The 15,492-nt window shown below is 51.1% G+C and overlaps 1 protein-coding gene across 7 annotated transcripts in view; it reads left to right on the top strand.

Moving 5' to 3' along the window:
- FYCO1 (FYVE and coiled-coil domain autophagy adaptor 1) overlaps nt 1-15,134 on the top strand; it is a 79,301-nt gene extending 64,167 nt beyond the window's left edge. For all 7 annotated transcript variants that reach the window (XM_052651409.1, XM_052651414.1, XM_052651587.1 and 4 more), the window contains 2 exons: nt 9,251-9,360; nt 11,347-15,134. In XM_052651409.1, the coding sequence (XP_052507369.1) occupies nt 9,251-9,360; nt 11,347-11,422 (186 nt within the window). In that variant the 3' untranslated portion in view covers nt 11,423-15,134. The remainder of the gene's footprint in view (nt 1-9,250; nt 9,361-11,346) is intronic.
- The last annotated feature ends 358 nt before the right edge of the window (nt 15,135-15,492 follow it).

Here is a 15,492-nt window from a genome sequence, read left to right as displayed (position 1 = left end):
AGGTGGTGGCCAAGATCTCTGCTTCCAGCTTTGAGCTTAGGGCATTCAGCGTCTCACTTCAGATAGGTCAAAGGAGACTCCTGGCCTTTGTGTCAGTTGGGTGGTTGGGTTGGGAACCTTGGTAGCAGACCCCAGTTCATAAATAAGCACGTGACATTGACTGGCTGGGACCGTCGTCCTCAATTTTGGTTGCACTTTAGAAACACCCAGGAAACATTTTTAAATGCACTTCTGAGTCCATAATCCAGACCCCAAAATCAAAATCACTCAGGGGGACCCAGGCATCTCTGGGTGATCCCAGTGGGCACCAAGGTTGAGAGTCACTGGTCTCAGTCAAGGGGAAGAAGTCAGAGGAGAACGGATGGGGTGGAGTGCAGAGCCCAGGACAGTGGATAGGCCTGGAGGGGTGGGGTGGGGCGGGGCACGGAGTCTGAATTCCTCGCCTGAGTCTCTGCAGGCAGGGTGTGAGGGGTGATGGAGGGAGAGCGGGTCTGCGTGGACATTCGAGTTCCACTGGAATCACTGGGAGTGGAAGGAATGAGGACAGACACACAGGCTGGATTGCAGCTCAGGCTGCGTCCCAGGCTTTTAGTACAATGTCTCCATTTTCTAAGAATGAAGCTGCTGCTGCTGCTGCTGCTAAGTCACTTCAGTCGTGTCCAACTCTGTGCGACCCCATAGACGGCAGCCCACCAGGCTCCCCCGTCCCTGGGATTCTCCAGGCAAGAACACTGGAGTCGGTTAGAATGAAGCTAGAGAGGAGCAATTCGAAGTGGTGTGAAAGAAGCCTTCTGTGAAGTTTCTGTGATGATATCCACTAGTCCCGCATGCTTGTGGTCCTTGGGGTGTCCTAAGGGGCTCGAGTCGCGGTCTGGGGAGGGCCCAGGGCCCCAGGAGGGCCAGGCTCTGGAGCGCTGGGTGCAGATTGCCGCTCCGGCTCCAGCATCCACGTCTGCTATTTGACGTGGCGGGCGGGCGGGGGTGGTGGGGGGGTGGGGGGGCGTCTGTCCCTCTGGGTTTGCTCTCCTGCCGTCCCTGTCCTTGTGGTACCTGCTCATTACAGATTGCTTCGTCATATCTCTCCTCTTCAGATTCGTGCCTAAAACTGAAATCTGGCCCCCTGAATTGGCCTTGTTGAACGGAGTTTCATGCTCGTTCTTATTTAAAAACCGCCCTGCCCCTCTTTTCCTTTCGCGGGCTCATGACCTCGCCGCACATGTAGGGACCCTTCCTTCCTGAGCAATTCTGAACATCCACCTGGGAGGTCCTGGGCCTGTGGTTGGAGAGTGGTTACAGGCTCAGCCATGCCAGAGCACCCTGCCTGGACAGTTAGCTGGCTGAGCAGCTTAAGCAGTGGGCTTGTCATCTCTGCTCTAACAAACAGCTGCACTGCCCAGAACTCACCCCAGCACCTTTGCCGTTCACCTCATGTTCCCAAGGCCCACTGAGCACCTAAGCACTGCGTCTGCCCAGGTTAGACACAGGTGGGTGTCCGTGGTGAGAGAGGGAGCGGACAAATCCTGTGTCCACACCTGTCCCCTTGCTTAGTCACTCACCTGCCTAATCCCATGGCCCCGAAAGACCTGGCTGGTTCCTCCCAGGATTCAGGAGCTCAGAGTCCTCACCTCGGGCTCCCTTGTTGCCTGGAGGGTTTGGCAGCCAGTCTTTCCCACAGTGGTCGCCAGGGGGCAGAAGAAGCTCACGGTGAGTGAGAGGGTGCTCACGGGGCTCCTCTGCCATCCCCAGCCTGCTGTGGGGTTGCTGTTGCATCTGCCTGAGGTCCTGGACAGACATCAGCCTGGAGAGTCTGTGTCCAGACTCACTTCTTTAGCGTTTCGCCTGGGGACTCCCCGGGTGATGCCCTGACCTGCCTGGACCTTGTGGGAACCAGAGGACATAGTGCACCTCACCGCACTTAGGTTTCAAGGTGACGGAGGCTCAGACATCAGGAACTGGGCTGGGTCCTTGCACTCAGTTCACAACCACTCACTGAACTTCCGTGGCATAGTGGGCTCTGTAGGGCCCACTGAGGATCAGGAGAGAAGGGCCATGCTGGGATCTGCGCTTGAGGAGTTCAGAGGATCATCAGAGAGAGGCCCTGTTAAAGAAACAACTGTGATTCCAGGCGGTGACTGTCATGATGGGGTGGCACCGGGCGGGGGGTGGGGCGCCTCACCCAGCCTGGGGGGCATTAGCAGACCAGGAGACTCCTGGGCCAAACCAAGAGAAGCTATTGGGAGGAGTGGGAGGGGGCACGGGTTACAGGAGAAGCATCCAGGCAGAGGGAACAGCGTGGCAGGCCAGTCCCGTCTCTAGGGCACATCAGATACGCCCCACCTGGGACCACCCTCTCTCCAGAGGGCCCCCCTCCATCAAGGCCGGGCCTGGACACTGAGATGAGAGATGGTGATTTTGGGAAGCGCTTGACAAAAGAAGCAGTAAGTCACGGACCTGAGGCCACCCGTGTGCCGACCACTGGTCTGAAGCCTGGGGCGAGTCAGGGACCGAGATCCGGGCCCTGCCTGTCTCTTTGCCTAGAGAAGCCAGAGGCCTGCCTGGGGCTGTTGAGAGTCAGGGGAGGAGCTGGGACAGGGAGCTTGACTTGTTATTTTTAAATAACTTTGAAGAGATACAATTTACATACAAACATGTAACTCACCCATTTAAGATGTTCAGTTATCTTAGTTATCTTAGCAATTCAGTTGTCTTAGTATTATTCACAGAATTGCATAACCATCACCACTGTCTGATTTTAGATCATTTTCATCACTGCATAAAGCAAAAAGAAACCCTGTATCCATTTGCAGTCACTCCGCAACCTCTTCCCAGTGACCACCAGCCTACCTTCTGTCCTTGCAGATTTCCTGTTCCGGACATTTCATGTGAATGGAATCATGCATTATGTGGCCTTTTGTGACTGGCTTTTTCCATTTAGCATAGCGTCATGGCTCTGTACCAGGGCCCCAGGCCACTGGAGTTTCGCAAGAGAGCAGTACAACCAACTGGACTGTTTTGCAGACAGGTGGTGTAAATCAGGTCACAGCTGTCCAAGCACGGGAGGCTGATGCGGGATGGCCCCAGAGCTCACACAGCAGAGACCTGTCTTGCTCAGGTTTACACGGGGCCCCAGTCATCTCCTGTCACCTCAGCTGTATGGGCTCTGGTACCAATTGTTGTTCAGCTGCTCACTCGTGTTTAACTCTTTGCAACCCCATGGACTACATACAGCATGCCACGCTTCTCTGTTCTTCACTATCTCCTGGTGTTTGCTCAGACTCAAGTCAATGATGCCATCCAACCATCTCATCCTCTTTTGACCCCTTCTCCTCCTGCCCTCAGTCTTTCCCAGCATCAGGGTCTTCTCCAGTGAGTGGGCTCTTCACATCATGTGGCCAAAGTGTTGGAGCTTCAGCTTCAGCCTCAGTCGTTCCAATGAATACTCAGGGTTGATTTCCTTTAGGATTGACTGGTTAGATCTCCTTGTTGTCCAAGGGACTCTGAAGAGTCTTCTCCAGCACCACAGATCAAAAGCATCAATTCTTTGGCGCTCAGCCTTCCTTATGGTCCAACTCTTAATCCATACATGACTACTGAAAAAATCATAGCTTTGACTATGCAGACCTTTGTCAGAGCAGTGACGTCTCTGCTTTTTGTGTTTTTATTTTATTACTTTGTTTGTTTGTTCCTAGGCTTGTTATAGCTTTGCTTCCAAGGAGCAAGAGTCTTTTAATTAACTTCATGGCTGCAGTCACCACCTGCAGTGATTTTGGAGCCCAAGAAAGTAAAGTCTCTCACTGTTTTCATTGTGTCCCCATCTTTTTGCCGTGAAGTGATGGGACCAGATGTCATGATCTTATCTTTTTGAATATTGAGTTGTAAGCCAGCTTTTTCATTCTTCTCTTTCGCTTTCATCAAGAGGCTCTTTAGTTCCTCTTTGCTTTCTGCCATAAGGTTTGTATCATCTGCATATCTGAGGTTACTGATACTTTTCCCAGCAATCTTGATTCCAGCTTGTGCTTTATCCAACCCAGAATTTCACATGATACACTCTGCATGTAAGTTAAATAAGCAGGGTGACAGTATACAGCCTTGACGTACTCCTTTCCCAATTTGGAACCAGTCTGTTGTTCCATGTCCAGTTCTGTTGCTTCTGGACCTGCATATAGGTTTCTCAGGAGGCAGGTAAGGTCTGATATTCCCATCTCTTAAAGAATTTTCCAGTTTTACACCAGAGCCTTTGGCTCCCCTAGATGATTTGGTTGATTAATTTAAAGTAATAGCGAGAAAATCTTATAGATTTTGACCATGGTAGAAAAAACAGCAGCTGGAATGACCAAAAAGTCTATAGACTGTTTAAAAGAAATAAGAGTATTATCTTACATGTCCTCTTCAGAGGATCCTGCCTTGACAAGCTCTTGGCTTTTGCTTTGGAATCAGAGTAGCGTGTGGGAAGGCTGAGGTGCGGGGCACACAGGCGTCCCTGTGTAAACCGCAAGCCTTTCTCCCTGGCACACCTCCTATGTGTGCTTGCTGAAATATCTCAGGCCAGGCTCAAAACTTTTAGGTTATGGATCACAGGAGCAGACCCAACCTCTCAACCTCCCAGGATTCTCAGTTCCCTGTAGAACTAGACTATTATAAACCAGTAATGGAGCTTGATGAGATACCATGTGCTTCTTGGTAGAGGAGGCTGCCGCAGAGCCCACACGTAGGAGGGCTCGCGCATCTCGGTCCCCTCCAGGCCTGTCTTGGGCCCGTCCTGCTCCTCGCCACCAGCAGCTTGCAGTCAGAGCCGGGGTTCCATGGTGTCAGGAGCCTGCTGTGTGCTCCGTCTCTCTGGGCCTTTGGGGTCTCCCTTTGACTTTTGTCTGACTCATATGTTATTTAGTGTCGGATATTTGGGGATTTTCTAGACAACTGCAGTTTTTTTCTAACTTAACTCCATTGTCAGAAAACACACCTTTTATAGTTTGGATCCTTTTAAATGTAATTTTTCTTAATGGCCTAGAGTGTGGCCCACCTAGTGATTATTCCAAGTATGCTGGAAAAGTCTGTCACTGTCTCCACTGTTTCCTTATCTATTTGCCGTAAAGTGATGGGACCGGATGCCATGCTCTTAGTTTTTTAATGTGGAGTTTTAAGCCAGCTTTTTCACTCTCCTCTTTCACTTTGATCAAGAGACTCTTTAGTTCCTCTTCGCATTCTGCCATTAGGGTGGTGTCATCTGCATATCTGAGGTTACTGATACTTCTCCCAGCAATCTTGATTCCAGCTTGTGCTTCATCCAGCCCGGCATTTTGCAAGATGTACTCTGCATATAAGTCAAATAAGCAGGGTGACAATATATAGCCTTTAAGTACTCTTTTCCCAGTTTGGAACCAGTCCATTGTTCCATGTTCGGTTCTAACTGTTGCCTCTTGACCTGCATACAGATTTCTCAGGAGGCAGGTAAGGTGGTCTGGCATTCCCATCTCTTGAAGAGAGTGAAAACTGTGAAGCACAGTTTGTTGTGATTCACACAGTAAAAGGCTTTGTCAATAAAGCAGAAGTAGATGTTTTTCTGGAATTCTCTTCCTTTTTTGATGATCCAAAGGATGTTGGCAATTTGATCTCTGGTTCCTCTGTCTTTTCTAAATCCAGCTTGAACATCTGGAAGTTCTCAGCTCTCGTACTGTTGAAGCCTCGCTTGGAGAATTTTGAGCATTACTTTGCTAGTGTGTGAGATGAGTGCAATTATGTGGTAGTGTGAGCATTCTTTGGCATTGCCTTTCTTTGGGATTGGAATGAAAATGGATCTTTTCCAATCCTGTGACCACTGCTGAGTTTTCCAAATTTCCTGTCATATTGAGTGTGGCACTTTCACAGCATCATCTTTTAGGATTTGAAATAGCTCAACTGAAATTCCATCATCTCCAACTGGCTTTGTTTGTAGTGATGCTTTGTAAGGCCCACTTGGTGTAAGGCCCACTTGACTTCACAGTCCAGGATGTCTGGCTCTAGGTGAGTGATCACACCATCGTGGTTATCTGGGTCGTGAAGATCTTCTGTGTCTAGTTCTTCTGTGTATTCTTGCCACCTCTTCTTAATATCTTCTACTTAGGTCCATACTGTTCCTGTCCTTTATTGTGCCCATCTTTGCATGAAATTTTCACTTGGTATAGTAACAGACTATTTTCTTGGGCTCCAGAATCACTATCGACAGTGACTGCAGCCATGAAATTAACAGCCGCTTGCTCCTTGGAAGAAAAACTATGACAAACCTAAACAGCATATTAAAAAGCAGAGACATTACTTTACCAACAAAGGTCTGTCTAGTCAAAGCTATGGTTTTTCCAGTAATCATGTATGGATGTTAGAGTTGGACCATAAAGAAGGCTGAGTGTTGCGAATTCATGCTTTTGAACTATGGTGTTGGAGAAAACTCTTGAGAGTCCCTTGGATAAGCAAAAAGTTCAAACCAGTCAGTCCTAAAATAAATCAGTGCTGAAAATTCATTGGAAGGACTGGTGCTGAAGCTGAAACTCCAATACTTTGGCCACCTGATGTGAAGAACTGACTCATTTGAAAAGACTCTGATGCTGGGAAAGATTGAAGGCGGGAGGAGAAGGGGACGACAGAGGATGAGATGATTGGATAGCATCACTGACTCGATGGACATGAGTTTGAGCAAGCTCTGAGAGTTGGTGATGGAGAGGGAAGCCTGGCGTGCTACAGTCCATGGGGTCACAAAGAGTCGGACACAAGTGAATGACTGAACTGATACTGGAAAAGAATGTGTGTTCTGCTGTTGTTGGGTGGAGTGTCCTATAAATATCAGTTAGATCAGGTTAATAGCTAGTGCTTAGGATTGTTATGTTCCCTTGATGAATTGCTGTCTTTATCATTTATGGTACTATCCCTGGCCATGTTCTTTGATATAAAATCTACTTTGATGTTAATATAGCTTCTTTCGACCAGTGTTAGCATGGTATGGGGCTTCCCTGTTGGCTCAGTGGTAAAGAATCTGTCTGAAGTACAGGAGACTTGGGTTCAATCCCTGGGACAGGAAGATCCCCTGGAGAAGGGCATGGCAACCCACTCGAGTACTCTTGCCTAGAGAATCCCATGGACAGAGGAGCCTGGTGGGCTGTAGTCCACAGGGTCGCACAGAGTTGGATACGACTGAAGTGACTGAGCAGCAGCAGCGCGGTGTATCTTTTTATATTCCTGTTATATCCTTTTAACTTAGTTGCTCAGTCATATATGACTCTTTGAAACCCCCATGAACTCTAGCCCATTAGGCTCCTCTGTCCATGGGATTCTCCAGGCAAAAATACTAGAGTGGGTTGCTGTTCCCTTCTCCAGGATGTTTTCCTGACCCAGGGATCCAACCTGAGTCTCTTACTTATTTATTTTTATTCGCTGGCCACACCAGGCAGGGGGACAACATGTTCAAAAGCACGGGAGAATGGCTAAGATTTACCCTCCCAAGAAAGAACCAAAACAGACAAAATATGAGAAGCAACCGTTTTTAAGTCACTATACAGTAGGAGATGATGGACAGTGATCCTTGATAGAACAAGTGGAGCCCTGAAATTGCCCTAGCTTACTGCTTTGAGAGGAAAAGAGAGCAGTCAGCAGGTGGAACAAATAAAAAACAGTAAGATGAGAGACTCAAGCCTAACCTTATTGACAGTCGCATAAATGTAAGTTGGGTAAACATCCCAATTGAAAGGCAGGAATTGTCAAGCTGGATAAAAGCAAGCCTCAACCCCGTCATGCCTACAAGCAATAAAATTTAGATGTAAAGATACAAATAAGTTAGAAGTGTGTGCACTCAGTTGTGTCTGACTCTTTGAGGCCCCATGGACTGTACTAACTAAATTGTCCTAGCTCACTGTTGCCTCTTCCAGGAAGTCTTCCCTGATTCTGCCTCTCCTCCCACCCACCGAGAGGCTGGGATAGGCACCCCTCCCCAGTACACCTATTGTGACAATCTCACCCAGCACAATTGAATGTTTTCTTATCTGTTATCACCATTAAACCACAAGATCCTGAAGGGCAGAGCTTTTTGTGGGAACTTAGCCCACTTTGGGAACTTTGTGACCACCATGTAGCATTTTAAGAAATAGGCAGCTATGTTCAGCCTTGAGATGAAAACGTAATCGAGTCTCTGTTTTGGAGTCAGTCGTTTGGTACAGGTTGGAAACGTTCGCCTGCAGGTTTTCTCGAGTTGCGGCAAGTGGGGGCTCCTCTTGTTGCGGGCACGGGCTCTAGGTGTGCAGGCTTCAGTAGCTGCAGCCCGCGGGCTCAGTAGTTGTGGCTTGAGGGCCTAGTTGCCCCTCAGCATGGATCTTCCCAGACCAGGGAACACAGCCATGTCCCCTGCATCGGCAGATGAATACTTAACCGCTGGGACCAGCAAGGAAGCCCTCCCAAAAATGTTTTTAATTTTGGCTGGCCCTGTGTTACTTCCTATTATATCTTCAGTTTTAAAGTATCTCACCTGGCCAGCAGGTTGAAGACTGCCCGTGGGGAAGAGGTTGGCCATCCCAGTACCCCAGCCCCGGCCCTGGCCAGCTCACACCATGTGCTCAGACTTGGCCTCGGACAATGAGGCCCTGGGAACAATGTTCTCAGAAGATAAGTGTCTCCAGGGATTAATTTCTCATTCTCAGAGGAGATAGGAAGCTGGAGACCTGGAAAGATGAAAGGGCTCTGGGACATACGGACTGACTGGGGCCCAGTGAGAAGCCACGCATGAGCCAGGGGCGGTCAGCCTGGAGGCTTGTAGGCCCAGAAGCTTCACAGAGTGCCCAAGAGACGTGGATGGAGGGCTGGGCCCGTCTCTGACACCCCGAGGGCAGCAGCACCAGCACCAACAGGAAAGGGCCAGGCAGGATTCCACCTGGAGTAAGCCTCTGCTTCCCGAAGCCAGGAAGAAGCTGCTTCTCTGGAGAGTAGAGCGTTCTGGCGCTGGCCATGGTCAGAGGGGGCTGGGGGGACCATTCTTTCAGGATGCTGACCTATCGTGATTTTGGCGAAACTCATGTCTACACTGGTCCCCGCCCCATTGTAAGTTATTGACAAACCCAGGGCATGTGGGAGGACACCCCCCAGACATGGGGGCTGATGAGGCTCAGCTGTGACCTCACGAGGCATTCAGCCTCCCTGGGCCTCAGTTTCCTTCCCCAAATGAAGAGTCTGCCCAGAGGCTCTGTGGTGCCCTCTCCGCTTCTGTGACACTTTTCCCATCTGCCTGTCCTCCCAGGTGCTCATTCCCACCACCCGCTGCAATTCCCACAAGGAGAACATCCAGGGCCAGCTCAAGGTCCGCACACCAGGCATCTACCTACTCATCTTCGACAACACCTTTTCCAGGTAGGCCGCCTCCTCAGTCAGCGTCCGGATGAACCCACCCGGCACCCCGCCTCAAGGACAGAGGTGGACGTGTAAAAGCAGTTGTTTAATTATCAGTCCCTGATTATCGGTGGTTCATTCATTTTAGACCTATCCTCTGGTGTCCCAGTGCCCGTTGTAGCGCGTGTAGCACACAGCCTGATACTTGCTGAGTCTTACCACGGGTTAAGCGTGTTCTCTGCCCTCTGCTCTTATTAATACTACTGCCTTCAGCCCCACAGCAGCCCCGTGCAATAGGGACTGTCTTTCTCCTCGTGTTACTGCTAAGGGACTGAGGACCTAGAAGAGGGGCACTCCCAATCACACAGCTGGTGGTGGGGCTGGATTTGAACCCAGGTGGCCTGGCTCGAGGCTCTGGGCTCTTACCCGGGATGCTCTTCTGCTTCTGCCGTCCTGATGCCCTCTGCCCAGGCCAGAGAAGAGCTCAGCAAATACAGTGGAAGGGTTGGGCGGATGGGTGAATAGATGGATGAGAGAGAAGTGAAGTGATGAGGCCCAGAGCTAACCAGGACTGGAGCTGTGAGGCCAGGCCCCTGGGCCCCCTTGTCCAGGGAGTGAGCAGCAGGTCCCATCTCTGGGGAGCACGACTTCAGAACTCCAGGTGCAGGTCCAGGAGTGAGTGCAAGGTTGAGGGGTCAGGAGGATGGGGGTGAATGGAGATGAGGCTGGAGGGGCAGCCAAGAAAGGAAGCAGGACAGCGGACCAACGCTGGTTGAGCATCTGCCTCGAGCCAGGGCCCTGCTTCATGGAGATGTGCTGCAGTGAAGGCTGCTGGGCACCTGTCCCTATTCTGGCTTCAGCGTAAGCCCTTAGTAGGGGCTCGCTTCATTCATAAGACCTGTCTGATCAGCATCCAGCCACATCCTCTATGAGCGGGGCCCTGAGCTAGCGGCCACATCCCTCCCCATGGGTGCCCTTGCCAGCCTGCTGGGCTTTAAGCACAGTAACTTAATAGCTATCAAGTAGGTGAGAAGCTGGGGTGCCACCTGTCGGTGAAAGCTGGAGTGCACCCTCTCACCACCTCAGGGCCTTGAACTCCCAGGGCGTGTGGCCATGGGCATCCACCAAGGGAGAGCTTGGAAGAGTGGGCTCCCCGCCTTTCCCTCCCGCGCCCTTCCCCCAGGAACATGAACACACCCTGCGTTAGCAGGATTCTTGGGCATGGGCTCTGCATGTCCAGAAAGCTGGTCAGACCGGGCATGGGCCTCAGCCCCTCAGGGCAGCGGTCAGGAGGTGGGGTGGAGGCCAGCCCAGCACTCTCTCCCCTCTGGGCTTTAGTGGAACCCCGCTTTCCTCTGCAGTGGCAGCCAGCATTTTTACTACCTCCCTGAGCCCCACCGCACGTTGACGGAGAGGCTGGGAGCAGCGTGTTGAGGGCAGAGGCAGCCCCAGACCAGCTTTGCAGTCGGCAGTAGGAGCGGCCGTGGTGCTGAGACACACTGCGGCCCTCGCCACTGACGTCATCTCAGGGCCTAGTCAAGGTTTTCAAAGCACGACAGCGGAAGAGATCCAGATGTCCAGTCAGAATGAGATCCAGGCTCGCCTCCACTGTGTGTGTCCCCTCCACGCCTGCGCCACCCACTTCCCCAGGGCAGCCCAGACCGCCGAGACCCCTGAGACACCCCCACCCCAGGGCCCCTTCAGAGCAGCAAGGGAAGGAGGGGTGCTTCACAGTGTGGGACTGAATGGGCGTTTCTGCACCCAAGCCCAGGACAGTCCATGGAGGTGTCCTAAGATCCTTTTGCAGGAAGATATCTCTGCTAGAGAGTCAGGAAATGGGGGTGAGGGGGCCCGGAAGAGTCCACGCAGTCTGTGAGGGACCCCAGGCTCGGAGCAGAGGTGTTTGCACCAAGGTTTCCTGTGCCAGCCAGCACCCACCCCAGCCAGGTCACTGCAGCTGCTTCCAGCCCTCGGAATAACCCCCCCCTTCCCCGTTTGTCTCCTCAGATTCGTCTCCAAGAAAGTCTTCTATCACTTAACTGTTGACCGGCCTGTGATCTACGATGGAAGTGATTTCCCGTAACCTCAAGTACCTGGATTTTGCTAGTTTCACATTACCCACAGGAAACACTACTCCTCCTCACTTGTCACGTAAAGCACCTAAAAAACCCAGAAAACAAAAAATAGCTGCTCTGAAGCTATCAGTATCCACTATGCAACTTTAGGAGATGGCCCCTTGGCTGCTCATCAGAGCCGCGTTGCTCCGAGTGCCGTGTACTCAGCGCTGCACACCACTCTTAGCCCATGGCTCGTAAGGGCTCAAGTGACGTTTTCCACTGTCCTCACACCCGGAGGGATGCTATGCCAAAGGTTTAAACACTCAGGAGATCATTGGCCTCTCCAGGGGGGCGCAGTTGGCTCCAGGCCTCCTGTGAAGAGTTTCCTGGGTCAGAAGGGTCCCGACTTCCGCCCGTGGAGAGACACAGCCCCCCTGTGCCCAGCCAGGCATCACAGGTGACCATGAGCTGGAAGGCCTGGCCAGACCCTGTGGGGCCCTCGAGTCCTCCCTGGGAAAGGACGTCAGGGCACCTAGGGGCCCGCCTGAGATCCCATCCAGCTTCCTCCATCATGCTCCTGTCCCCTCCTGCCCGGGGAGTGCAGGGCTGCTCAGAGGGGCCGCCAGCTGCACTTTTCTCCTGGCCCTTCTATCTGGGCAAGTCTGTCCTAGAGCAAAGCCCTCCCCTCAGCTGGGCCTCTCAACAGCTCAAAATACGACCCTAAGAATCAGAAGTGAAGCTAATCCAGGAAACAGAACCCACCTATTGAGGGCCTGCAGTGCAATCTACGTCCAGATGGCCAGAGCCCAGATGCTGGGTAACATCCACACCATGACCAAAAGGCTGGACACATCAGCCTGTGGGGCTCACTTCTCAGCCTGTCTTTGTTTATATTGACAAGAGCTTCTGCAGATACGTTTACTAATGATCATAGTCAGGGTAGGAACCACTTTTAGAAGTCGAGGGCTTCTTAAGAGAAGTCTTTGCTAACTCAAGTATAAACGGGCATAATTCATGAATCGGCTCTTTGCTCACCTCTCGGTCCCTCCTCCCCACCTGCCTAGGTTCCCCGCACCCCTTTTGCCCACTTCCTGCTGCTCAGCCTGCAGCTGACACCTGGGAGCAAATGAATCCTCTGTCCTTTTCCGGGACAAGAAGCAGATGATCTTCCTGTTCTCTGTGGCCCTTTTCTCCCACCACAGAGAGCTCACCTTTGACGGCCTCTCTGTGCCCTGTTCACAGGGCACTTGGGACCCAGGTCCTTCCGCAGTGAGCAGAGATCTGACCAAGCAGCCCACCTTAGCTGTGGTCAGGGGAGAGGGTATCTGGCAAGGCGACTGCGGGTCCGAATACCCCGCCAGCCCTTCAGCTGGCCCGGTGACTAAGCCGAGTCACACCACATCGAAGCTTCATCTCATCATTCACGAGCCTGATCTGACTGGTTTTGGGAACTGACGAATGGGTCAAGAATCCTTGGCCAGGTTCAGTTCAGACCCCATACCCCCCAGGCGCCAGCAGAGGTAAGAGGAAATGACTTTAGCAGTGGACTCAGAACTTCCATTTAAACAGGAGACATAGGCACTTCCAGGCACTTTAAGTGGGGCTTGAGACATGGTGAACAGAACCTTCCAGAAAAGAGCTGGCCCTCTCATGCGCTCTTTCCTGGGAGCAGCCGCCTGTGGCAGAAAGCCGAGAGTCTCTAGCATCTCATTGAGCAAGGTCTTGATGGTGCTTAGCACCAAAACAGAAATGGCCAGGCGCCCAGAGACTTCCTAGACTTAATGCTTGTCCTTACAGGGTGCCGCACTGCTTGAAAGCAAACTACCCTGCCTTTAAATCCATCTCCCCCTTGAAGAGGATAACCAGATGTAGCTGGCTCACCACTTGAGAGAAACAAAAGACCCTGAAGCATCTGGAATCTCGGTTTGAGTGCTTAGCTTTCCCAGGATACCCTGGAGACATGGCCAAGCAGGCGGCCCTCTTGGCCCTCATCTCACCACTATCACCTGCAGCTCGAATCTGCATTTCTCGAGTAGCTGATGTGTTTCCTGCCGAAGGCCTGAAACATTCCATCTGAGGCTTGTTCTGAACCTCTGTGACACGACCCAGCAGGGGACCAACTGCAGCTTAAAAAAATCCCGTGGCTCTTGTGAAGCCAACCCAGAGGCACTGCTGCAGGAGCCCGCGGGCCCCTTGTGCCAGCGCTGCAGACAGTGATGGCAGTGAGCGCAAAAGCCTTCGCCTGCCCAGCGCGGCCCCACCCTGCCGCTGCAGCGCAGTTATTTTTTTGTGCTGAATGGACTCTTGTTCTTCGTTAGTTTGCTGTGGGAGCTCGGGTTTGATGTGCAGCTAGAGTTCATCTTGGCATATTTAAGTATGGCTTGTATAAACTGCTTTCTTATTTTAAACAAGTCCCCAACTTTACTGAAGTTTGGGGGTTGAGGTATTCTTTTTACTGCAAACAATAATGAAAAACAGCTATTGAAAGTGGTGGCCCCAGCCAGTAGACTGAATTAACACTAAAAGTCAACAAGTAGGAAACATTCTTGGGATCCCAGATCACTATCTTAAAAAAAAAAGAAAAATCCCCCAGCAGCCTCTTTGGGGGCTGGCCAAGCTCTCTGAATAACTTGCTGTTTAGTATTGATTAGTACCAGCCGCCTTGCTCACCAATGCCTTGGAAGCCACTGATCACCCTCGCCCGGGAACACGGCCTCTGTCAGGCACCCTCATCCATCGCCAGCAAGCATGTTTGGGAGAAAGCGTAGCCCCTGCAGAGCACTTCTGGCTGGAGCCCACCTACTCCACATCCGCTGGACCAAGAGCAGGCAAGGAAATTCTCAAACAGGAATCTGGAACTGAAACACTACATCGGGTCTGAAAAGTATGAATGCACAGCCACACTAGATAAATCAGAGATAAAGGAGATGGTTTTTTAAAATTATTTTCAGTTGTCACTCACCTTCAGTGGTGAAGCCGTTCCAGACTCATCTGAAAAGAAATCCCCATTTGGGGATGAAATCTCAGAGTCTGTGTTTTATCATTCTGGTTAGCTGTCCACCATACGTTTTTATAGGAGTTTCAGTTTTAGAAGCCCATCTTGGTGACTCCACCTTGGAGAATCCCAACCTCAGCTCAGAGGTGTTGAGAATGAGGGCAGAGCTACCCTCTGCAACGCTCAGAATCAAGGGTCACCCAGCACAGAGAATGTAGAGCCAGCCATCTACGTTTACAAAACACTTACCCAAAAGGTTCTTCTCAGTGGAACCCTGGGTGAATTTTTCTCTGTTGTGGTGCTTCCAAGGAAACAAAGACAGTTAATAATGCCTTTTCTCTCTTAAGCACTTTTTCAAAATAACAGTACATCTTTAAATTTGAGGAGGCATTTCTGACAAAAAGACTTCTCAGAACCTGAGGACAAGGGCTGTCCAGAGATGCTCCTGTCCCCCCATGGCTGCAGAGCAACAGTGAAGCCTCAGTTGGGTGGCTTCCAAATCAGAATTGCACTTTAATAGACCAATCCTCAATGCTCGCGGCCTTACGGGGTAGTGAGTCTGAGAACCTAACTTTTTTATCTGCCAAAGAATTACCAGAAGCACATCAAATGCCAACTCTCCACCTGCCCAGTGGGGGTGAGGAACTTTTGTATCCCAAAACATAGTCCGTATAGCATCTGCTGCACCATTTGGGAATGTCTTATTTTTAATCTCAGGATTTAAATAAACACTATGACATTGACAGTGGCGTCATGTTTCATTCCATTGAGACATAAGGTGAGAGATGAAGTTGCACCCACCAGAGTCGGGGCAAAGCTGTTGGGCCATGTCAAGTCCTGTGACTTTTCAAAAGGGGGAAAAAAAAAAAGCAGCTGTTCTAAGAGGTTGCCAAATTGGCCTGGCATCTGGACCCACAGTGTGCGCTGAGGTCTGAGTTCAGACCTGCCTTAGCCAATGCGATGCACCAACCCACTGCCCTCTGCCAGAAGAGCTTCTGCGTTCAGCAAAATTCTCCAGCCCTCCCCTGGTCCACGAAGAGCAGCCTGATTTACCAGAATGATGGAGTTGGGGAGGAGGTCACCTAAAACCGCAGTTAGTCA

The sequence above is a fragment of the Budorcas taxicolor genome, chromosome 1 (assembly GCF_023091745.1).
Source record: "Budorcas taxicolor isolate Tak-1 chromosome 1, Takin1.1, whole genome shotgun sequence".
Taxonomy (NCBI): domain Eukaryota; kingdom Metazoa; phylum Chordata; class Mammalia; order Artiodactyla; family Bovidae; genus Budorcas; species Budorcas taxicolor.
This window is presented reverse-complemented; position numbering and strand designations above follow the sequence as displayed.